This window comes from Papio anubis, chromosome 6 (genome assembly GCF_008728515.1).
Source record: "Papio anubis isolate 15944 chromosome 6, Panubis1.0, whole genome shotgun sequence".
Classification (NCBI taxonomy): Eukaryota; Metazoa; Chordata; class Mammalia; order Primates; family Cercopithecidae; genus Papio; species Papio anubis.
The window spans coordinates 114,439,301-114,459,308 of NC_044981.1; the positions used below are offsets into that span (position 1 = coordinate 114,439,301).

General features: G+C 42.0%; 1 protein-coding gene across 1 annotated transcript in view; it reads right to left on the bottom strand.

The window, feature by feature from the left end:
* The window catches only part of SASH1 (SAM and SH3 domain containing 1), a 347,031-nt gene extending 327,827 nt beyond the window's left edge, over window positions 1–19,204 (bottom strand). The window contains exon 1 of the mRNA XM_031667726.1: window positions 18,496–19,204. Within this exon, the coding sequence (XP_031523586.1) occupies window positions 18,496–18,507 (12 nt within the window). The 5' untranslated portion in view covers window positions 18,508–19,204. The remainder of the gene's footprint in view (window positions 1–18,495) is intronic.
* Between the last annotated feature and the right edge of the window lie 804 nt (window positions 19,205–20,008).

The following is a 20,008-nucleotide window of genomic DNA, read 5'->3' on the forward strand; positions in this document are numbered from 1 at the left end:
GACTACTGATGGTTACTGTGTCTTTTTTATAGATGATGAAAGTGCTGGCCAGGCGTGGTGGCTCATGCCTGTATTCACAGCACTTTGGGAGGCCGAGGCGGGTGGATGACCTGAGGTCAGGAGTTCAAGACCAGCCTGGCTAACATGGTGAAACCCCATCTCTGCTAAAAATACAAAAATTAGCTGGGCGTGGCGGCATGCACCTGTAATCCCAGCTACCCAGGAGACTGAGACAGGAGAATCACTTGAACCTGGAGGCAGTAAGCTGAGATCGCACCACTGTACTCTAGCCTAGGCTACAGAGCAACACTCTGTCTCCCCCTGCCAAAAAAACTGCTCAAAAGTTGTTTTATGGTGTTGGTTGCACAACTTCATGAATATATGAGAAATCATGAAATTGTATACTTTCAATGAATAAATTATAAGGCATACAAGTTATATCTCAATAAAGCTGTTTGCTAAATTTGGACATCACTTTTTTTTTTTTTTTAACAGCTTTATTGAGGTATAACTCTGGTGTTATCCGAACAGTATTTGTACTGGGAAATTATTTGTTATTTTGGGGGCCTATACTTTATTCATACATTTAGTATTTGTTTGTTCACCTCTATCATAAGCTATATAAGCTATGTGTCTCTAAGGACTGGGATCATTTTTATCAATTGTTAAACCTCCATTTCCTTGTATAGTAATTTTTGCCGACTGTTAATTTAAAAATGTTTGTTGAATGACGCATTTTAGGCTAAATGAATACAGTTTGCATCAGCTTTAGGGTAGACATGTCACATGTAGTCAACTAACCCTCCCCAGGTATTTTATGTGAGTTGTTGTTAAGCCAGGGCAATTCTATCCTGTACATGGGCAGAAAATTCTTGGAAAAAAATCAAAGAGTTTACATTTATATCATGTTAGACCCCATCAGTCATTTTAGCCAGTTAAGTTTTTTTTTTTTTTGAGACGGAGTCTTGCTGTTTTTATTTTATTTTATTTTTTTGAGACGGAGTCTTGCTGTTTTGCCCAGGCTGGAGTGCAGTAGTGCGATCTTGGCTCACTGTAACTTCCGCCTCCCAGGTTCAAGTGATTCTCCTGCCTTAGCCTCTTCAGTAGCTGGGGCGACAGGTATGCACCATGATGCCCAACAAGTTTTTGCATTATTTAGTAGAGATGGGGTTTCACCACATTGCCCAGGCTGGTCTTGAACTCCTGACCTCAAGTGATCTGCCTGCCTCAGTCTCCCAAGGTGCTGGGATTACAGGCATGAACCACTGCGCCCAGCCAAGATTTTCTTGGAGTTTTTCTCTGTCATTTAGTGTAGTCTCTATTTCTACCTGCTTTGTATTACATTTAATTTAATAAGCATGCTGTCTTTCTCCATAAAAACATTAAACTGTAGAGCAATGTTTTTATGGAGAAAACACAGCTAAAGTCAAATGCTGGTGGAGCATAAAATGCTTGCTTGAAGAACGCCTTGGTAATGGCTCCAGCTAACTGTACCATGATCTAATCCTGTGGCTGGGACTTCTGGGGGAGTCTTTCTATCCACCTCCCCAAATCCATCTGACATACTCAGGCCCAATACCACTTCTTTTATGGGCCATTCTCTGATCTTCTCAGAATATCTATCTTCTATTGAATTTGCCACAATATTTTGTTTGTACGACTCTTGAGACATCCCATACAACCTTGAATTATAATTGCTCACCTGGATGTCTCAACATTTATTCTAGACCATAAGATACTTAAAAGGAGGAATTGTGATTTCTTTGACAGTTTTGCTTCTTAAAATTTAAGGGTGAGGGTGCTTAATAAGTATTAGAAATAACAGATAAGTAAAATATTCAGTGCTGTTAAAATGCTATTAAATCTCAACACTTTCAGGGGTTACATATCTGAAAAAATTGTATCCTATATACGTATATAAATTCTAAAATAAATTGAAATAGTCCATATCAAAAACCCTGCTAGAGTAGGTAACTCTTCCCAATCGACTTCAATTATTCATGACATAATTTTTGCAGGCAAATCAAAAAGTACATGTTTAGAGATTAGCAGATGAATCCTCTTACAGTTTTCAAACCAGTCTGTACCAGCTTGAAATGTAATGTTTCTGGTGCTTGAATTTTCCCTGCTTTGTCTCTGTCAGTCTTGGCCCGATGCATGGGTAATTTTAAATATGTTATTGTGGTGCTTACAGGTGTTTTTCCAGCTGTGTTTTTCTATCCTGAGGTTGTATTGGAGTATGACACGATCAAACCTCTTCTCTGCACCATGTCACAGAACCACCTTAATGGAAGAGTGGACAATAACTATTGTGGTTTTCTCCCATTTCAGGTGATGGAATGGAACCACGTGTGTACAAAAAGATACAGGAATGTACATGTTCAGTTTGCAATATAAAAACATATACTGTGATTGGAGAGGGATTATAACATTCTAATGGCAATTTTGGTCATTTATTCAATAAACATTTCCTGGCTGGGCATGATGGCTCATGCCTGTCATCCCAGCACTTTGGGAGGCAGAGGCAGGCAAATCACCTGAGGTCAGGAGTTTGAGACCAGCATGGCCACCATGGTGAAACCCCATCTCTACTAAAAATACACACATTAGCTGGGTGTGGTGGTGCATGCTTCTAATCCCAATTACTCAGGAGGCTGAGGCAGGAGAATCGCTTGAACCCAGGAGGTTGCAGTGAGCTGAGATTGCGCCATTGCACTCTAGCCTGGGCAACAGAGTGAGATTCTGCCTCAAAAAAAAAAAAAAATCCTGAGTGCCTACCATGTGCTGATTAAACTGTTCTAGATGTTGGAGATGCAGCTATGGACAAGGCCAATACAGTCTCTTCTCTCCAGGAATTTACCTTCGAGTGGAGGAGAGCGACAAAAACAACTTTGTACATAAATCTTTTCTGATGGTCATTAAGAAAATAAAGCAACATGGTGTCCGAATTCTAGGTTGCTCATTTTAAAGGCTAGGATGCCTAAAACCACAAGGAACATTTCAGAATTAATAACATTCATACTTCATAGAGCTATACTTATGCTAATAAATGTTTGGTATTGTTGCCTCCCCAACAGCCACCTCAGACCACCTCCCGACTCCAAGTTTCCCTGCTCATCAATCCAAAATTTTGTCGAATATACTACTTCCCCACCCGCAATGGAGCTTAAGGGTTAACCTGAACTCTCTAAACCAATCAGGGCATTCCTACTGTCTTTGATTGTGAGTGTTGTAGGCAGAGACATATAACCCAATTCTTGCTAATGAGACTTGAGGTAGGATTCGAGCTTCTGGAGAGGTTGCCTGGCTCCTAAAAAGAGAAAGACACTGGAAAAGAGATGGACTCCTCTACCACTGGAAATCAGATGGTGTCCTAAGTGACATAAGTGTACTTACAACAGCCATTTTGCAATCATAAAGAAGCCAGTGGGAGTACACAGCCTACATGTCCACGAAGGCACAGAAGAAAGAAGAGAGAAAACTATATTCTTGATGACATAGTTGAGCCACAGAATTGCCCAACCCCGGGGGTGTCCCACTTCGAGTTGGGGGAGATAATGCATTTTCCTTGCTGTTTAAACCACTTTGAGCTGAGTCTTCTATTACTAGCAGCCTAAAGCATTTTGACAGATAAAAGTAGATACAAATGCACATATATAATGAGTATCCTGACTGATTGATTAAATGTGTTTGTAGGCATGAATTACCTCCCCACTCCATTTATGATTGTCACATTTATTTTTACTTCAGGGAAAAGCAACTATAGAATTTAAAACAATCAGGATTGAAAACAAATACCTGAATTTCCTACAATTAAAAAATCAATTCATTAAGTAGTGGTATTATGCTAAAATAAAATGAATGCTTACAAATTTGTTAAGGGCTTATGATGTAATAAGACATCAAATAAACCATTTTTATTTAAGTTCTTTAATTTTAAAAAATCTCATATTGAGTCCAGTCTTTCATTTTTATCACTGGAATAAATAGAGAATAGTCATTGCAATCAATTGCCTGTTTGTTTCCCCAGAGAGCTCTCCCACAAGCATACATTATGTATGGAGATGAGAGGGGGAAGTGGCTTCCTTTTCATACTGTCTTTTCTTCTAAACTACAGTTTCTCCATTGGGTCTACGTTCAAATAAAATGCGAGCAAAAATGCTAAACTATTGTTAGAAAACAGCTTTCTCTAAGAATGAAATGCCAATTGTCTTGCAAATATTTTCTCTTTCTTATTTGCAAAGTTCTGTTAGTCACTTTGATGTAGTCAAAGCTTTTGAATATTTATAGATTTCTTATTTTTTGGAGAAAGACCAGAAAGGCAGTAACAACCTCACTGGGTTGTTATCTAGCAATTCAACCTTTATTTTTATTTTATTTTAAAAATTTCAATAGTTTTTGGGGTACAGGTAGTTTTTGGTTACATGGATAAGTTCTTTAGTGGTGATTTCTGGTATTCTGGAGCACCTGTCACCTGAGCAGTGTACGCTGTACCCAGTGTGTCGTCTTGTATCCCTCACTCCCCTCCCACCCTTTCCCCTTCAGTCTCCAAAGTCCATTATATCATTCTTATGCCTTTGCATCCTCATAGCTTAGCTCCCACTTATAAATGAGAACATATGATATTTGGGTTCGCATTCCTGAGTTACTTCACTTAGAATAATGACCTCCAGCTCCATCCAAGTTGCTGCAAAAAACATTATTTCATTTCTTTTTATGGTTGAGTAGTATTCCATGGTGTACATATACCACATTTTTAAATCCACTCTCCATCTTTATTTGTAAAGCACAGATGATAAAGAACTGGATTTATAAAAAAACTAAATATATATTCTTTATACATTACTTCTGTAAGTGTAACTCTATCCATAACCTTTGGTAAATTGCAATTAGGAACACAGTTACAACTGGTATCTGAAGTGTGCAGGGTGAAGGAAGTGATAGAGTCCTGTTAACAATAGCCACTCCAATGCTTAAGACAATCACAGGACTTCTTTCCACCCATAACCAGGGGCTCCTTTTGCTCTGTTTGCCTTCCAGTTTGTTCTATCTTCACCTGTAATAGGAAACCATAATAGTTCTTCCTACTCACTTCCGATAACCATCCCAGCGGTCCTTGGGAACCACTTCTCCCTCATCTGTCTGCAAGAAGGAAGCTGTGGAGCCACGATGGGTCACCTATACAAAGGCCCAGATTTTTTGGGAAGGAATCAGTTTCGATATTCTCAACTTCCATAAATGCTTTTCCCTAAGATGATCTACTTTCAGGAAAAGTTGTTCATAATTGCTTAGAAAACATTTAGGCAAAATTGTTTCTACCGATTTATAAAAAATAAAAACATATCCATCTCCCATCTCATTACTTACTCCCAATATTACTATGGTGCATTGCTCCGGGCTGTACAAACTGTTAGAGAGCTAAATAAAGGTATAAATAAAAACAATGGAGGCCGGGTGCAGTGGCTCACTCCTGCAATCTCAGCACTTTGGGAGGCCCAGGGGGGTGGATCGCTTGAGCCTAGGAGTTTAAGACCAGCTGGCCACCATGGTGAAACCCCGTCTCTACTAAAAATACAAAAATTAGCCAAGTGTGGTGGCAGGCACCTGTAATCCCAGCTATTTGGGATGCTGAGGCAGGAGAATTGCTTGAACCCCTGAGGCAGAGGTTGCAGTGAGCCAAGATCGCACCACTGCACTCCAGCCTGGGCAACAGAGCAAGAATCTGTCTCAGAAAAAAGGGTGGGGGGAAGCCTCTTTAATGATTCATCAAGGCATCAAGGCAACTTAAACACATAAGGCTTTCTTCTACTTTTTTTTTTTTGTGGTGGTTGTGAGGGGCAGGCTGTAGTGTAGTTGCATGATCATAGCTCACTGTAGCCTTGACCTCTCAGGCTCTAGTGATCCTCCCGCCTCAGCCTCCCAAAGTGTTGGGATTATAGGTGTGTGCCACCAAACCCAGCTAATTTTTAAAAATTTTTGATAGAAACAAGCTATCACCATGCTGCCCAGGCTAGGTTCAAACTCCTGGTCTCAAGCAATCCTTCTGCCTTGGCCTCCCAAAATGTTGGGATTACAGGCATAAGCCACTGTGCCTGGCGCATGTAAGACTTTTTATTTTTCTCTGTTATATACAAAATTCTGTAAAATCTTGGTGCTGCTAAAGTGATATTTCAGATGATACATATATAGAGAGATGCATATTCTTAATTCCAAAGAGCCAAAGCAGTATAAATTATTGAGGCTGATCTTTTCAAATGCAACAAGAATGTTTTGTGGGTCTACCAAAGTTTTTGGTGATATAATTGATAAATTTACACATTCGCATTTTCTGTCATTTCTTTGAGTTTGGTCATGCTTTACTGAATAAAGTAGGTAAAGTCTATTTTTTTCAAATTGAGTCATGAGATATGTTCTGCAATTAGTCGCTCTTTGTTTTTTTGTTTTTTTTCTCCATTGCACTTTTATTTGAATGTAATATTAGGGACAATTATTCAAAAGGGCCAACATTTCCCAATTTGATCTGAGTCACTCCTTGTCTTATCTCATTGCCTATATTCTACCTCCTAGTTAAAAAAATAAACTTACGTGAAGTTATAATAGAATCTGAGACATCACATTTAAAATGGGTGGGTCACATGAGAGAACATTGTTAGGAGGCAGAGAAGCAACATAGTTTAAAGATCAACAGTTAATGGATTGCTGTGTCCTCTGTCATGTGGTCACTTCTTACCCACATCAGCGGAAGCCTCTTAGTTAAACTCAGTCTTGCTTATGAGTGACAACAATCATGACTGCGTTTTTTCAGACAAAGTGGGGACTTGATTCCAGCATAATCTGAAATGTGTAAGTTTTATTTACACAGCACTTTGATATTCAAAGCACTGTTCTAAGAACTTTATAAATATTAACTCGTGTAATCCTAATTACAGGCCTCTGAGGGGGTCACAGATATACCTATATTTCACATTTGGGGAAACTGCGATGGGAGGCCCACCTAGTTAGTTAGAAGGAGGACTGGCATTCAAATCCAGACAGCTCGGTTCTCTCTGTGTAGGCTCTTATCCACCATGCTCCGCTGCCCAATTCTTGAGTCTTTTTTAAGGGAGTTCTCAGCATCATCCCTTGTTCACCTTGGCCATGCCCAGAATGTTTCAGGATGATGATCATATTTAATAACATTTAGTTACTGTTCATCTGAGACTCACTTTGCATGCGAAGTACTATTATCCTTATTATACAAATAAGGAGAGGAGGAACCAAGAGGCCCGGTAGGTGTAACCAAGACAAAGTCAGAAACAGAAGCCTCCAGCCCTGTGATGTAATGATAAGAGAAGTTTCCATTCCCTTGTTTACTAGGAGTTGCTTAGTAAACAGATTTGGAAGGATTGACAGAGAGAAAGCGAGAAAGCGAGAGAGAGAGAGAGAGAGAGAGAGAGAGAGATTGAAGGAGAAGTATGGGGAAAAAACCTAAAACACAAAACCCTTTGTCTGCAATAATCAAATTTATAAGATAATGGTAGCAAAATGATTCAATGTAATTATTCAACATTTCCTTACGTGGGGAATTATTATGTAATTATTCAACATTTCCTTATGTGTGTTATGTATGTAGTCATAACTGTAATGTTTTCAGTACTAACTTGACAAACAAGTTGTAAATCTTTCTGGAAGTCAGAGGCTTATGTAGTTCACTTCTTGGTGCAAAATCTCAGCAGCTCTATGGGGCAGAAGCGATTTGAAGTGCACAGGACATTGAGCGACCTTGGTGTCTCTTCCTGAGAGTGCGGCCCCAATCTCCTTTCCAGCTTAGGAGCCTGCAGGGAGAGGAGTACCTCCAGCCTCTGTGCTAGCACCTTCCCCACCTCAGGTATCGCTTCATCCACTTGCCTAAGTAGTTTTAATTAAGGCAAGAAGGAAAATGTGTGAAATATTTTTATGTGGCTATGGTATTAAAGATACAGATATGGATTGTGTCTGGGAAAAGTCCTAATTGTTGATTTATCTGCCCCCAAAATTCACACTATTCCTCAGCTGCCTAAGGGATTCCATTGCATATGGGAATACATTTGATATTGTGACGCCATAATGTGAAGGAGGAAAAGCAAACTCAAGGAGCCCCACACAGAGACCAGGCAGACCATAGGTTAGAAGGGGAGAAGAAATTCACCTTGCTTTTGAATTTAAGAAGAGGGAAAATAAAACTTTATAAAGCAAGAGAGGAATGCTTTTCAGTTTTATTTTACGGGTAGTGAAAAAAGATGCAAAGGAAGAGGTTGAAGAAAGGAGATAAAGAGAAACACAAAGAAGGCTAGTACGAGGAAGAGTGAGAAGTAAAGAAGAGGCTAAGAGACCCGCAGGGAAAGGAATCTTGCAGAATGGGAGAAAGACTCAGTCACTGCAAAGTGTTTTAATGGACTTGAACTTCTCCTGTCACTTCCTTCTGTTCACCACTGTTATCACTGCCCTTTGAAATTCTAATTAGCCAATTAATCACTGTTCACAACCACCGCAGCTCACCAAAGGGAAAATTATGCTCTGGGCTGTAGCCAAAGCAATATCACCCCTTGTCTAGATGAACTCAAATCAAATCAGCCTTGGAAGTTACAGGCGCCTTCCTCCTGCCTTAAAGTGGCCACTGTAAATTCTATGGGATCCAGGTCATTTTCAAAATGAAACGTTCCTGGGGAAATGTTGTGTAAAAATCAGAATATCGTATGTTTCGCAAACCCTTTAAATACAGAGGACTTCTGCCTATTGACTGTGTTTTTAGTCTCACTCCGTTCGGCTTCAGATCTATTCACTTCCTTGCATACAGCGATGCAAAAGATATTTGTGCAAATGGTGGACATAAATTCAGTACTAAGCAAGCTTTGTTGAGGCTTTGTCATGTTAATACCAGTCACAAATGAAAGTAAAATTTTATTTTGAGGTTTAACCTTGTAAATTGCCCAAAAGCAATTTTTTATTTCCAGCTGATTTATTTGAAGAAAATAGGCTCAGATTTATTGGGCCTGTTAATAAAAAAAATAAATAAATAAATGACCTCCTGTAGTTTCTGCTACTATTTATTGATCTCTTTCAAATTTAGTGAGCAATTCAATCTGCAGCAAGACGTGTTGAATGGAGTGGATTGTGAATGTCGAAGTGGAATGAACACTTAGAAAGCATTTTCAAGCCCCAGCAAGTAGCTTTAATAAATGGGAATAAATTAAATTTACATAAGTGGAGGGCAAAAAGAGGGATTTTGTTTTAATGATGAACTATGCAGAAATCATTTGTTAGATATGGGGTTTATTGGCCACATTTTATTTTATTTTATTTTTTGAGACACAGTCTCGCTCTGTTGCCCAGATTGGAGTGCAGTGGCACGACCTAGGCTCACTGCAACCTCTGCCTCCTAGGTTCAAGTGATTCTCATGCCTCAGCCTACCGAGTAGCTGGGACTACAGGCATGTGCCACCATGCCTGGTAATTTTCGTATTTTTACTAGAGACGGGGTTTCGCCATGTTGGCCAGGCTGGTCTGAAACTCCTGGCCTCAAGCAATCTGCCTGCCTCAGCCTTCCAAAGCCCTGGGATTATAGGCATGAGCCACCATGTCCAGTCTGAGCATTTTTTCATGTATCTGTCGGTATTGGCCACTTTTAAAAAATCAGCTCACAGAGTGGATTGCTGTAGCTCTGATGAGTAAAGGGTCCATCAAAGTCTTTCATGCTAACTCTACCTTCAGAGACTTTCCTTAGAATAATCCCTTCTAACATCATTAGGGTAACTCACTCCTGTTTTCCCCATCCAATCATTGCTATTACCACAACTACTAGTACAACTAGTAGTGTTGTAGTTGTAATAATAAGAGTACTGCTATGGTTTGAATATGTCCCTCTAGAATTAATGTTGCAACTTACTTCTCATTGTGGTGATATTAAGAGGTAGGGTCTTGGCCGGGTACGGTGGCTCACGCCTGTAATCCCAGCACTCTGGGAGGCTGAGGCAGGTGGATCACGAGGTCAGGAGATCGAGACTATCCTGGCTAACACGGTGAAACCCTGTTTCTACTAAAAATACAAAAAGTTAGTCGGGCATGGTGGCAGGCGCCTGTAGTCCCAGCTACTCCAGAGGCTGAGGCAGGAGAATGGCGTGAACCCGGTAGGTGGAGCTTGCAGTGAGCTGAGATCCCGCTATTGCATTCCAGCCTGGGCGACAGAGTGAGACTCCATCTCAAAAAAAAAAAAATCAAAAAACAAAAAAAAAGAGGTAGGGTCTTTTGGGAAGCGATTGTCATGGGTGATTAAGTCCACCCTCATGAATGGATTAGTGCCTTACAAGAGGGCTGGAGGGAACAAGTTCAGACCTCTTTGCTCTTCTGCACTTCCACCATGTGAGCACATAGCGTTCATCCCCCTTTTGCTCTTCTATCCCTTCTGCCATATGAGGATACAGAGTCGAAGGTGCCATTCTGGAAGCAGAGACGGGGCCCTCACCAGACACTCAACCTGTGTGTGCCTTGATCTTGCATTTTCCAGCCTCCAGAGCTGTGAGAAGTAAATTTCTATCCTCTATAAATTACTGATTCTGTGGTATTTTGTTATAGTGGTACATACAGACTAAGAAAAATAGATCTGACTTCAAAATGAGAAGAATTATTGGAGGTGCTTTCCCAGGCTTAGATGAAGAGACCTCCAAATTGCCAAACCCACATGTATGTTTCAGTGCATGTCCTATTTCACCTTTGCTGTGGTTGCCACTGTCTACCATTCCATTCTTCTTGAAACTCCTTTGGCTTCCTCAATACCATGCACCATTTTGTACATCACACTCCCATCCTGAATCCTCCCCTCAGGCTCCACCTGTGCTGTAAAGAGCCTCCTATGCACACGGGGAAACACCCAGGCCTGCAAGTTTAAACTCAGTCTATTTCCCCATCACTTGCACAGGCCATGAAAGTTGCCGTTGAACCATTGTACCGGGGTCTCAGGCATCCCAAGCAGGGACCAGATAGCAGGATGTGGGCTCAGAGTGGGTACATTCCCTTAGCTCTGCCAATTTTTTGCCCTAGAAGGAGGAGTAAGGCCAGAGGAGGGTCCCCTTAAGTGTGGAGCCAGAGTGAGGGCCCATCTCACCTGTATCTGTGTTGTTTGGGAGGATAAAGGTGACAGGTAACAGGTGAGAATCATGAAGCGTGTTGAGGGACTAGGGAAAAACAAGTATGGAGGAGATAATGCACGCTGCTGAGTGGGAATCATCATAGCATCAGAAGAATTTGAGGATAAAGACTTTGAACTTTGATCATAGGAGGAATGGGGAGGTCTGAATTCTTTTGCATAAGGGAAGGGATAATCAGACATTTCTGCAGGGTGGATGAGAAAATAGGAGAGAAAACAAGGAGATTGGCAAGGTTACTGCAAAGTTCAAGGTATGAAGTAAAAATAAGTGAAAGCAGAAAGGGGCTCACGGAATTTTTACAATGAAGAGGGAATCAATTAGATGTAGGAGGTGAGGGAGATGGAGAATTTAGGCCAAATAGTTTCACAAGATAAAATGTGGCTGGGCTGTTTGATTCCTGGGAAGGCTCTTCTCTTGCTGAGAAGTGAGGATGCTGTGTGGGCATGTTTTGAACCCTGTTCCTATAACCAAGGCCAATCCTGGTTCCCAGGAGCCTGTGGTCCTCCTTAAGGTCTTTCCAAGGAAGCCCTGTCCTTACCTCAGCACCCCCATCCACTTTCAGGCTGAGCATGAGCATGCAATTTCAGCTCTGAGTTCTAAGTTATGTTCGTTTTGGATTGGAAGAGGGATATTTCAGAGTTTATAAAAATGCAAGATCCTTTTCGTTAAGGATAAACAAATTCTTTCTGAGGCAGGCACACTAGCCACGGTCAGATAAGGTTAAACTATCATCACAGAGAAGCAGAAGGGTTCACAAGGTGGTGTGGACTCTGAACTGTCTGGATTTAAATCCCTCTGACTGCGTGACCTAGAAAGTCCAGAGCAGAACTTCTTCCAAAGTACTGCTAGCAGGAGTTAGTTTTCTGTCCTGATGTGGGAGCTGGGAGGGAGGAGGAAGCTCTCCCTCCAAGGTCCCAGCACCAGCTCTCCTTCTGCCACCAGAGCAGTGAGGACAAAGGCCAGGGAGCTGTTTTCCTGCAAAAGTCAGATACCCACCAGCTTAGTTGCACTGGGGCAGCCATGCTGTGTTAGAACCAACAAATGAGAGGAATGTCCCACTAAAGAAAATGAGCCCTGTAGATTTGTGCCATTCAACAGAAAAAGAACAGTTTTCTATTCCCCTTACTGAAGTGTCAAATAACTTTTGGCAAAAACCTCTGCCATCTTTATATGTTAGGTTATGTTTTTGGGTTGGGCTCTTATTGTGGGACCATCTGTGGCTATGTGTTAACTAGCTGTTTGTCACTGGTTCTTTTCTCCTCTTCCTCTTTCCATGGTTGCTTGGCAGCTAAGGCTTTTTTTTTTTTTTTTTTCATTTCAATCAGTGGCTCCCAATTCCAAGCAGATGTTTTCAAAAGTGCTTGACTTTTAAGCAGAGTGTATGCAGTGCCCTCTTGGCAGTGTTGCTACACTCAGCCGTGAATCTGGTTTGCAAATGAGGGTGCTGGGGTGCCTGGGAATGGGAGCTTCTTGAACTACAAGTGCTCAAGATTCATTTTCTTTCTTTTATTTTTTTTTCTTGAGACAGAGTCTCATTCTTTCACCCAGGCTGGTGTGCAGTGGTGCCATCATAGCACACTGCAGCCTCAAACTCCAGAGCTCAAGTGATCCTCCTGCCTCAGCCTCTCCAGTAGCTGGGACTACAGACACACACCACCACACCTGGCTAATTTTTTTTTTTTTTTTTTTTTTTTAGAGATGGGAGCTCACCATGTCACCCAGGCTGGTCTCAAGCTCCTGGCCTCAAACGACCCTCCCACCTCCCACTTTAGCTTCCTAAAGTGCTGGGATTATAGGCAAGAGCCAGTGCATCTGGCCTGAGTGTTCTAGATCCTTGACATCCTTCCTCAAGATATTGGTGCCTGGGCCTGTGCTGGAAGCATCTCAGCACTTTAGATTGCCCTGGCTGTTTCCTGAGGGATACAGGCCCAGCACAGACTGTAAGGCTGACAGGCTTTAGATTAGGAGGACCTGTATTTGAACCCTGCCTCCACCACATGCTGGCCGTGTGATCTGGATGATGATGCTCTCAGTTTTCCTGTCTGTAAAATGGGGATAAGGACAAAACAGTACCTCATAAGCAACTGTGAGGATGGAAAGTGATAACATGGTAAAGCACTTTGCTTCAATAACTGCCACTGGGTTATGGAGTGTCACTCAGCAGGCATGCAGCACGTGCCAAACAGTAAGCAATACTCCTGTTAAGATTTTTAAAGTCCTTACAATAATCCTATGCTATGCATATTATTATCACTGTGTTAAGGACAAGGCTCAGAGAGGTTAAGTAACTTGCCCAAGGTGGCACAGCCAGTCTGGCTCCAGAGTCTGTCTAGGTTGCTGTTCAGGGGCCATGTGGTCCATAATAAGCAGTGTGTACTCAGGGACTCACCGTCAGGGACTGGAGGTAAGCGCTTTATAGCCCCCAGGATTTCATTTAACTCCCTAACCTAAGTCTCTAGTGGCACTTGGAGGGATGCTGTTACTATCTTCCTGACAGAGATGAGAGACATTAGGCCAGGCACGGTGGTTCATGCCTATAATCCCAGTACTTTGAGAGGCCGACGCAGGACGATCATTTGAGGTCAGGAGTTCGAGACCAGCCTGGTCAACGTGGTGAAACCCATCTTTACTAAAAACACAAAAATTAGCCAGGCATGGTGAGCACCTGTAATTCCAGCTACTCAGGAGGCTGAGGCACGAGAATTGCTTGAACCCGGGAGGTGGAAGTTGCAGTGAGCCGAGATCGCACCATTGTACTTCAGCCTGGGAGAGACAGCGTGACTCTGTCTCAAAAAAAAAAAAAAAAAAAAAAAAAAAAGAAAAGAAAAGAAAAGAAAAGAAAAAAGAGATGAGGTCAGGGAGGAAATGTGCTGCTGAGAGAGGCTGGCTTCAGCACTGGCTCCTCAACCTCTTTCCCTGCACTCTGGGACACTGTCCCCACCATTCAGGGCTGGACGGACCTAAGTGGTTGTCTCGCACACATTTCCCCAGATGCCAGCGGTCTTCCCGGAGGCACAGGAGTTAGAACCCACATGTCTTGACTCCAGCCCATTGTTTTTTGTTTTTATTCATGGTATTAGAATAACAATATCATTTGCCACTATAAGTAATTCAGTATGCTTCAGGTTTTTCTCCCTCCTGCCAGTCTTATCATAATAAAAAGTTACCAGAATAGATAAATATTAAGAACCCAATTTGCGCAAGCACAAGGAAGTACAGAAGGCCGAGTAAGCAAGAAATCTGAGCATTTGTCTTTAGACAGTCAAAGTAGTAGGAAAAAGAACTGAAGCTAAAAAGTGATACAAGCAGATGTGGAAAAGTAATACTGTAAATTTCTTCATGTTATCTATATTCTAGAAACTTAAGGTCTACTGTTACGTATTAGAAGGTATTGCTGGTATAGTTCTGCCAGGGAAAAGGTTTTCTTTTATAAAAAGAAGTTAGAACACTTTGGGAGGCCGAGGCGGGCGGATCACTTGAGGTCAGGAGTTCAAGACAAGCCTGGCCAACATGGTGAAACCTCGTCTCTACTAAAAATACAAAAATTAGCTGGGTGTGATGGGTGCCTGTAATCCCGGCTACTCAGGAGGCTGAGGCAGGATAATCACTTGAACCCAGGAGGTGGAGGTTGCAGTGAGCCAAGATTGCACCACTGCACTCCAGCCTGGGCGACAGAGCAAGGCTCTGTCTCAAAAATAAATAAATAAATAAATAAAATAAAATAAATAAAAAAGTAGATATTTCTGCCAGCTCTGCCCACTATACACCACTGCAAAATTTTAGTGCCGTGGAAAAGTTCCAGCAAGCACAGCAAGTTGACTCTAACTGATTTTATAGTTGAACCTGAGGTCTGGGGATGCAATGAAACGACACCACAATTTATCATCAGAAATAAAATCGTCATTATGATGTTGCTTTCTATGATACCTCGTACAAGGCTGTTTATTACTGAGAATCTCATTTTTAAAGGTTTAAATATTCCAAGTTCCCTCATTAGCAGTCTGGCAAAATGTCTGCATCTGTCCTCATGAGGACAACCTTTTTCCCTCCAGAGCACCCAGCCCAAACAGAAGAAGCCCAGAGCGTTAGCTTTTGCTGAGCCAAGTTGTGGAAGACTTATTTAGCAGGATTTAAACATATTAGGTCTCTTCAACCTTTCCTTTTCTAGAATGACTGCCTCAGTGGGACATAGATTTTGAAATTTTATAAGTTTCCCAAGAAACTAGGATATGCACACTTTGGCCAAACTAAGAAAGGTATTGACTGGGTTTCCTACTGGTTTCCTAATTGGGTTGTTTTTTTTCCAGATGCTTATTGAATTTCAACTGGAATAAGACAGGTGGTTTTAGGCCGAAAGCAATTTAAAGCTGACAAAAACATAAAGCAAGATGAGTGGCCCTTCTCACAGGGAGCCTGTCCAGGTGCTGGCAGAACCCCTCACAGTCTTCTGTCCAACTCTCTGCAGGGCCAAGTGACAGCATGGCAGAATTCCCATGATGATTCCAGAGGAACCAGGCATCTCCGGGCTCCTGGGCACTGGGGTGATAGGAACGAGCCCGCCAGACTCCTCAGAATGTTTTGTTCTGGAAGAGCTCTTCTACAACCATCTACCAGTGATGACTACAGGGCCAGGGCAGGGATAGCCCCAGAGTGCAAGCAGGTGCAAGGGGAACGGTCATTTTCTTTGTCTTCTGTTTCAGCTCAGTTCAGCAGAAACACATTGAGCCCCTACAGACTGCTATACAATATAAAAAAGCTATTTGTAATAAAGGCATGAAATGTCACGTCATGCAAAGCACTATGGCAACATGAGAATTGCCTCCCCGCTCCCTCATCCATGCATGAATTCTCTAATCTATCACAGCTGGGAGAAATACCAAATATACCGCTTGGCACATTTTGGGGCTCAGTTGTATTTAGGCCCAAACAATGCTGGAGAGGAATCTGGTGGGAGAATAGAGCTGGGAAATCATTATTATTCTGAGAGGTAATATTGATGATAGCAAACACATACTGAACTAGACACTGTCCTAAGTGCTTTATCTGTATTATCTCAATTAATCCTTAAAACTCCTCTATGGGGTAATACTAATTTTAATGACAGAGAATGAAGTATAGAGATATAGAGTAACTTACCTATAGTTATATAGCAGAAAAGTGGTTCAATATCCAAATCCAGGTTAAATTAACTACAGAGTTCAAGAACCTAACCATTTTCACTCAACTGCATTTATCATTTAATCTTATATTATTAACATGTGCGAAATGAGGGGCATACAAGCATTCTGTACGAACATGCCTAGTTTTTTAACTTCACGTCAACATGCACGCACCATCGGTTTCTATCAATTACCAAACGCACAAATCAGAATTAGACCTCAGTCCAGTGTCATGAGCGATGGATACTCCTGTCAGAAAAAAGCCATCCTGAATATATTGCACTTGGTGTGGAGTGACAGAACTGTCATAAAGGTAATCACGTAAAAACCCCAATCTGCCATTATCAACTTTTTGAATTTCTGAGAATAAGCTGTTTTCTGTGTTGGCTAATGGTGAACACGCTTCTTCTATTCATCATTTCTAGTTTTATAGTCTTGGGAGCAGGTTATCATAACTATCAAGCAGAGATATAAAAGACTAGGAAACATTTAGTTTTAGAAAATAATGGCTTAGAACCCTAGTAAATCAAAAGAGCAAGGGGAAAATAAACTAGACAGTTAAGATGCCAGCTAGAGATTTTTTACAGTGGGGCCCTGACAGTGGTTTGTAAGTTAGTACTGCAGATGATGAAAAGGAACCGGCCTAGGAGATCCGAAGTCTCCAAGCACATACAGACCAGAGGTAATGACAAGATCCTGAACTGAAAACGACCTCTAATCTAGTGCCTGCTTTCAGGACTGACCTGTTGGTTGTCTATAAGAGCAGAAAGGTCAAAAGAACTGTAAGGATTTAATAATACCGGTATGGGTAATTTTCTTGAGAAATGAGAATATTCACCTGAACCTCCCTGCCCCCTGCTTTTCTCAACACATTAAACACACACACACAGACACAGACACGCACACACACACACACAGACACAGACACACACAGACACACGCTCACACACACACACACATGCACACACACCCTTTGGCTAGGGAATATTCCAGGTTTCTACAGCAATTACATCTCCACAGAATCATTGACATATTAATTGAAATAATCTTGACTCTTTCCAGTTGAATTTTTTTTTTGCTATTAATTTTGTCATGGAAAATTTACTGATCCCATAAAAGCAGAGAACAGAGATTTTTAATCTGGGATTCGTGGGTGGAGGTGTCTGTGTAATATCCCATGGAGAGGGTTCTTCGTGCTCATCAAGTTTGCAATGGAATTGGAGACTGCTTAAAGTTTTAAAACTATGGTCTTAGGGGTCTTCTCATGTATCTGAAAGACACTAGATTTTAAAAAAATATTCGATTTCACTCTAACTCAGCATTGCTAGAACTCCATGCTGACAGGAGGCTCTAGTCCAGCAGTTGTTTCTTTTTAAATAAAACCCAAAACAACTGTGGGAGATGTCACAGGCAGGGGCAGGAGAATGTAAAAGGAGGATCACAAGCTATCCTGTTCTTATCAGGAGAAGCTTAGCGATGTCCCTGAGTCCCCTCCCCTGAAGCCATTACTTGCTGCTCTACCGTCCCCATCAGTGGAATGCACGGCTCAGGCACAGAAACTGGGTTCAAGCCTCGCTCTGTTACTTTCCACTGATTGTGGGACCTGGGTCAAATAAATGCCTCCCTATCTTACTTTTTTCATCTACAAAATGAGGGAAATAATACCTTCCTCTCAAGATTCTTGTGGGGATTAAATGAGATAATGAGGAAGTGAGTGCATGACACAGAGTCCCCTGCCAGAAACCCTTGAGAATAGATGTGTTTAGAAATTCAGGCTTTGGAGTTTCATACATGTAATTCTATTCTTATCTTCACTACTATATAATACCACCCGCATCATCCATAACCAGATATATGCATATTTCTGTAGCAAAACAGTATGAATAGTCACATTAAGAGAGAGGAATGAAGATTACAGACAGCCTTATGTCAATTCGGGACTGGTTTTGCCACTAAAAATGTTCAACTTTCACAGCATCTTGGACTTTGAGAAGAAGCAATTATAGATGTCTTTTCTCAACAATTGTTGGTTGAATCCTACTTTCTTCAGCCCCCAAGGTCCCAATTCTTAATCACTGTTGAGTCACCAACCTTGGCCTGTCCCCATATTGCCCATCTCTTGGCATCAGCGCTGCCCCATGGCTGTACCTGCTTCCTGAGTATATTTCTCCTACCTTCATGCTCATTTTGCACAGTGTCCTGCTTAATCTGGTGGCTCCTCTTTCCTGTCGATGCTCTGGGTGAAGACGATTTCCCTCTTCTCCCAGCTGTCCTAAACTCCCAGTTCCCTGGGCAACCCTTCTGGCGACAGCTCCACTATTCCAGGGCGGTCTGCTGCCCAGTATATCCTCGGGGAGCTATCGAAGTGTCTCCCAGTGACGCTGGTTGGTTCACTGGCTAGAAGAACACTCTTTTCCTGAAGCTGAGAGGGGACATTCCTCAGTCCCACCCATGTATGCCTGAGAGCGGCTTTCAGGTGGCTTGACAATGACGCAGCAGATCCTCTTGAGGCTAGCACTCCTGGCTTCTCTTCCCCAGTCTACAGTGTCCTGAAAGAAGGAACGTGGGGGTTCCAGCAGCCATATGACAGCTGCTTCCAGTGCATGGAGGCAGTCATGACAGGCAGCACCGTCACAGGCCACCCACATCATAGCACATGGCTGTGGGGATCACGCAGTGTATCACTGGTGTAGTGGAAAGAGCATGATGAGACACATGTATGGGGGTATCATTTCTAGCTCTCTCATACTGTGTGAACTTGGGCACGTTACTTTAAATTTTCTGGGCCTCAGATATGAAATAGGGACTAACCTATATAAATGCCCCAATAAATATCTGGTACCTTCCTTTAGTGCTTTTTTTTCCCCCCTTTGAGATAGCATCTTGCTCTATAGCCCAGGCTGGAGTGCAGTGATGTAATCTTGGCTCACTGCAACCTCCACCTCCCAAGTTCCAGCAATTCTCCTGTCTCAGCCTCCTGAGTAGCTGGGGTTATAGGCACGTGCCACCACACCTGGCTTATTTTTGTATTATTAGTAGAGATGGGGTTTCATATGTTGGCCAGGCTGGTCTTGAACTCCTGACCTCAGGTGATCCACTCGCCTTGGCCTCCCAAAGTGCTGGGATTACAGCCGTGAGCCACCGTGCCCGACCTCCTTTAGTGCCCTTCAAAAGGCTTTTCTTTGCCAGTCTGGGAGACCCACAAACGGTAGGAACCTGTCTTCTCTTTGTATTTATTCCTAGCACAGGGTCTGGTCCACAGCAGACAGGTAATAAACTGCTGAATGAATCAGTGGATGAATGTAATTGTTTCTGAGGTAGGTAGCACATCTTTAGTTGCTCCTAAATCTGATATCCACAATTTGATAAGAGGCCACTAGGGTGAAGATGGCTGGGCCATAGTTTCATAATCCAAGTAACCATATTTCCCTTGGATATGGATAACAGAGTTAGACTGTTACAAGCTCTTCCACTCAACAATGTTTTCTTCTATAACAGAACTTTAAATTTTATACACTGAACAACATATCCCAATAACCAACATGAAAAGTGTTCCACTTCAGAAAAAATATGTCTATTTGGAGCAATATTTGAAGATCTACTACAATTCTATACCTTCGTCACAAATCTTCAACTACTAGTAATTAGAGCTCAATTAATCCTAACATTCCCTTGGGTTCAAGCAGA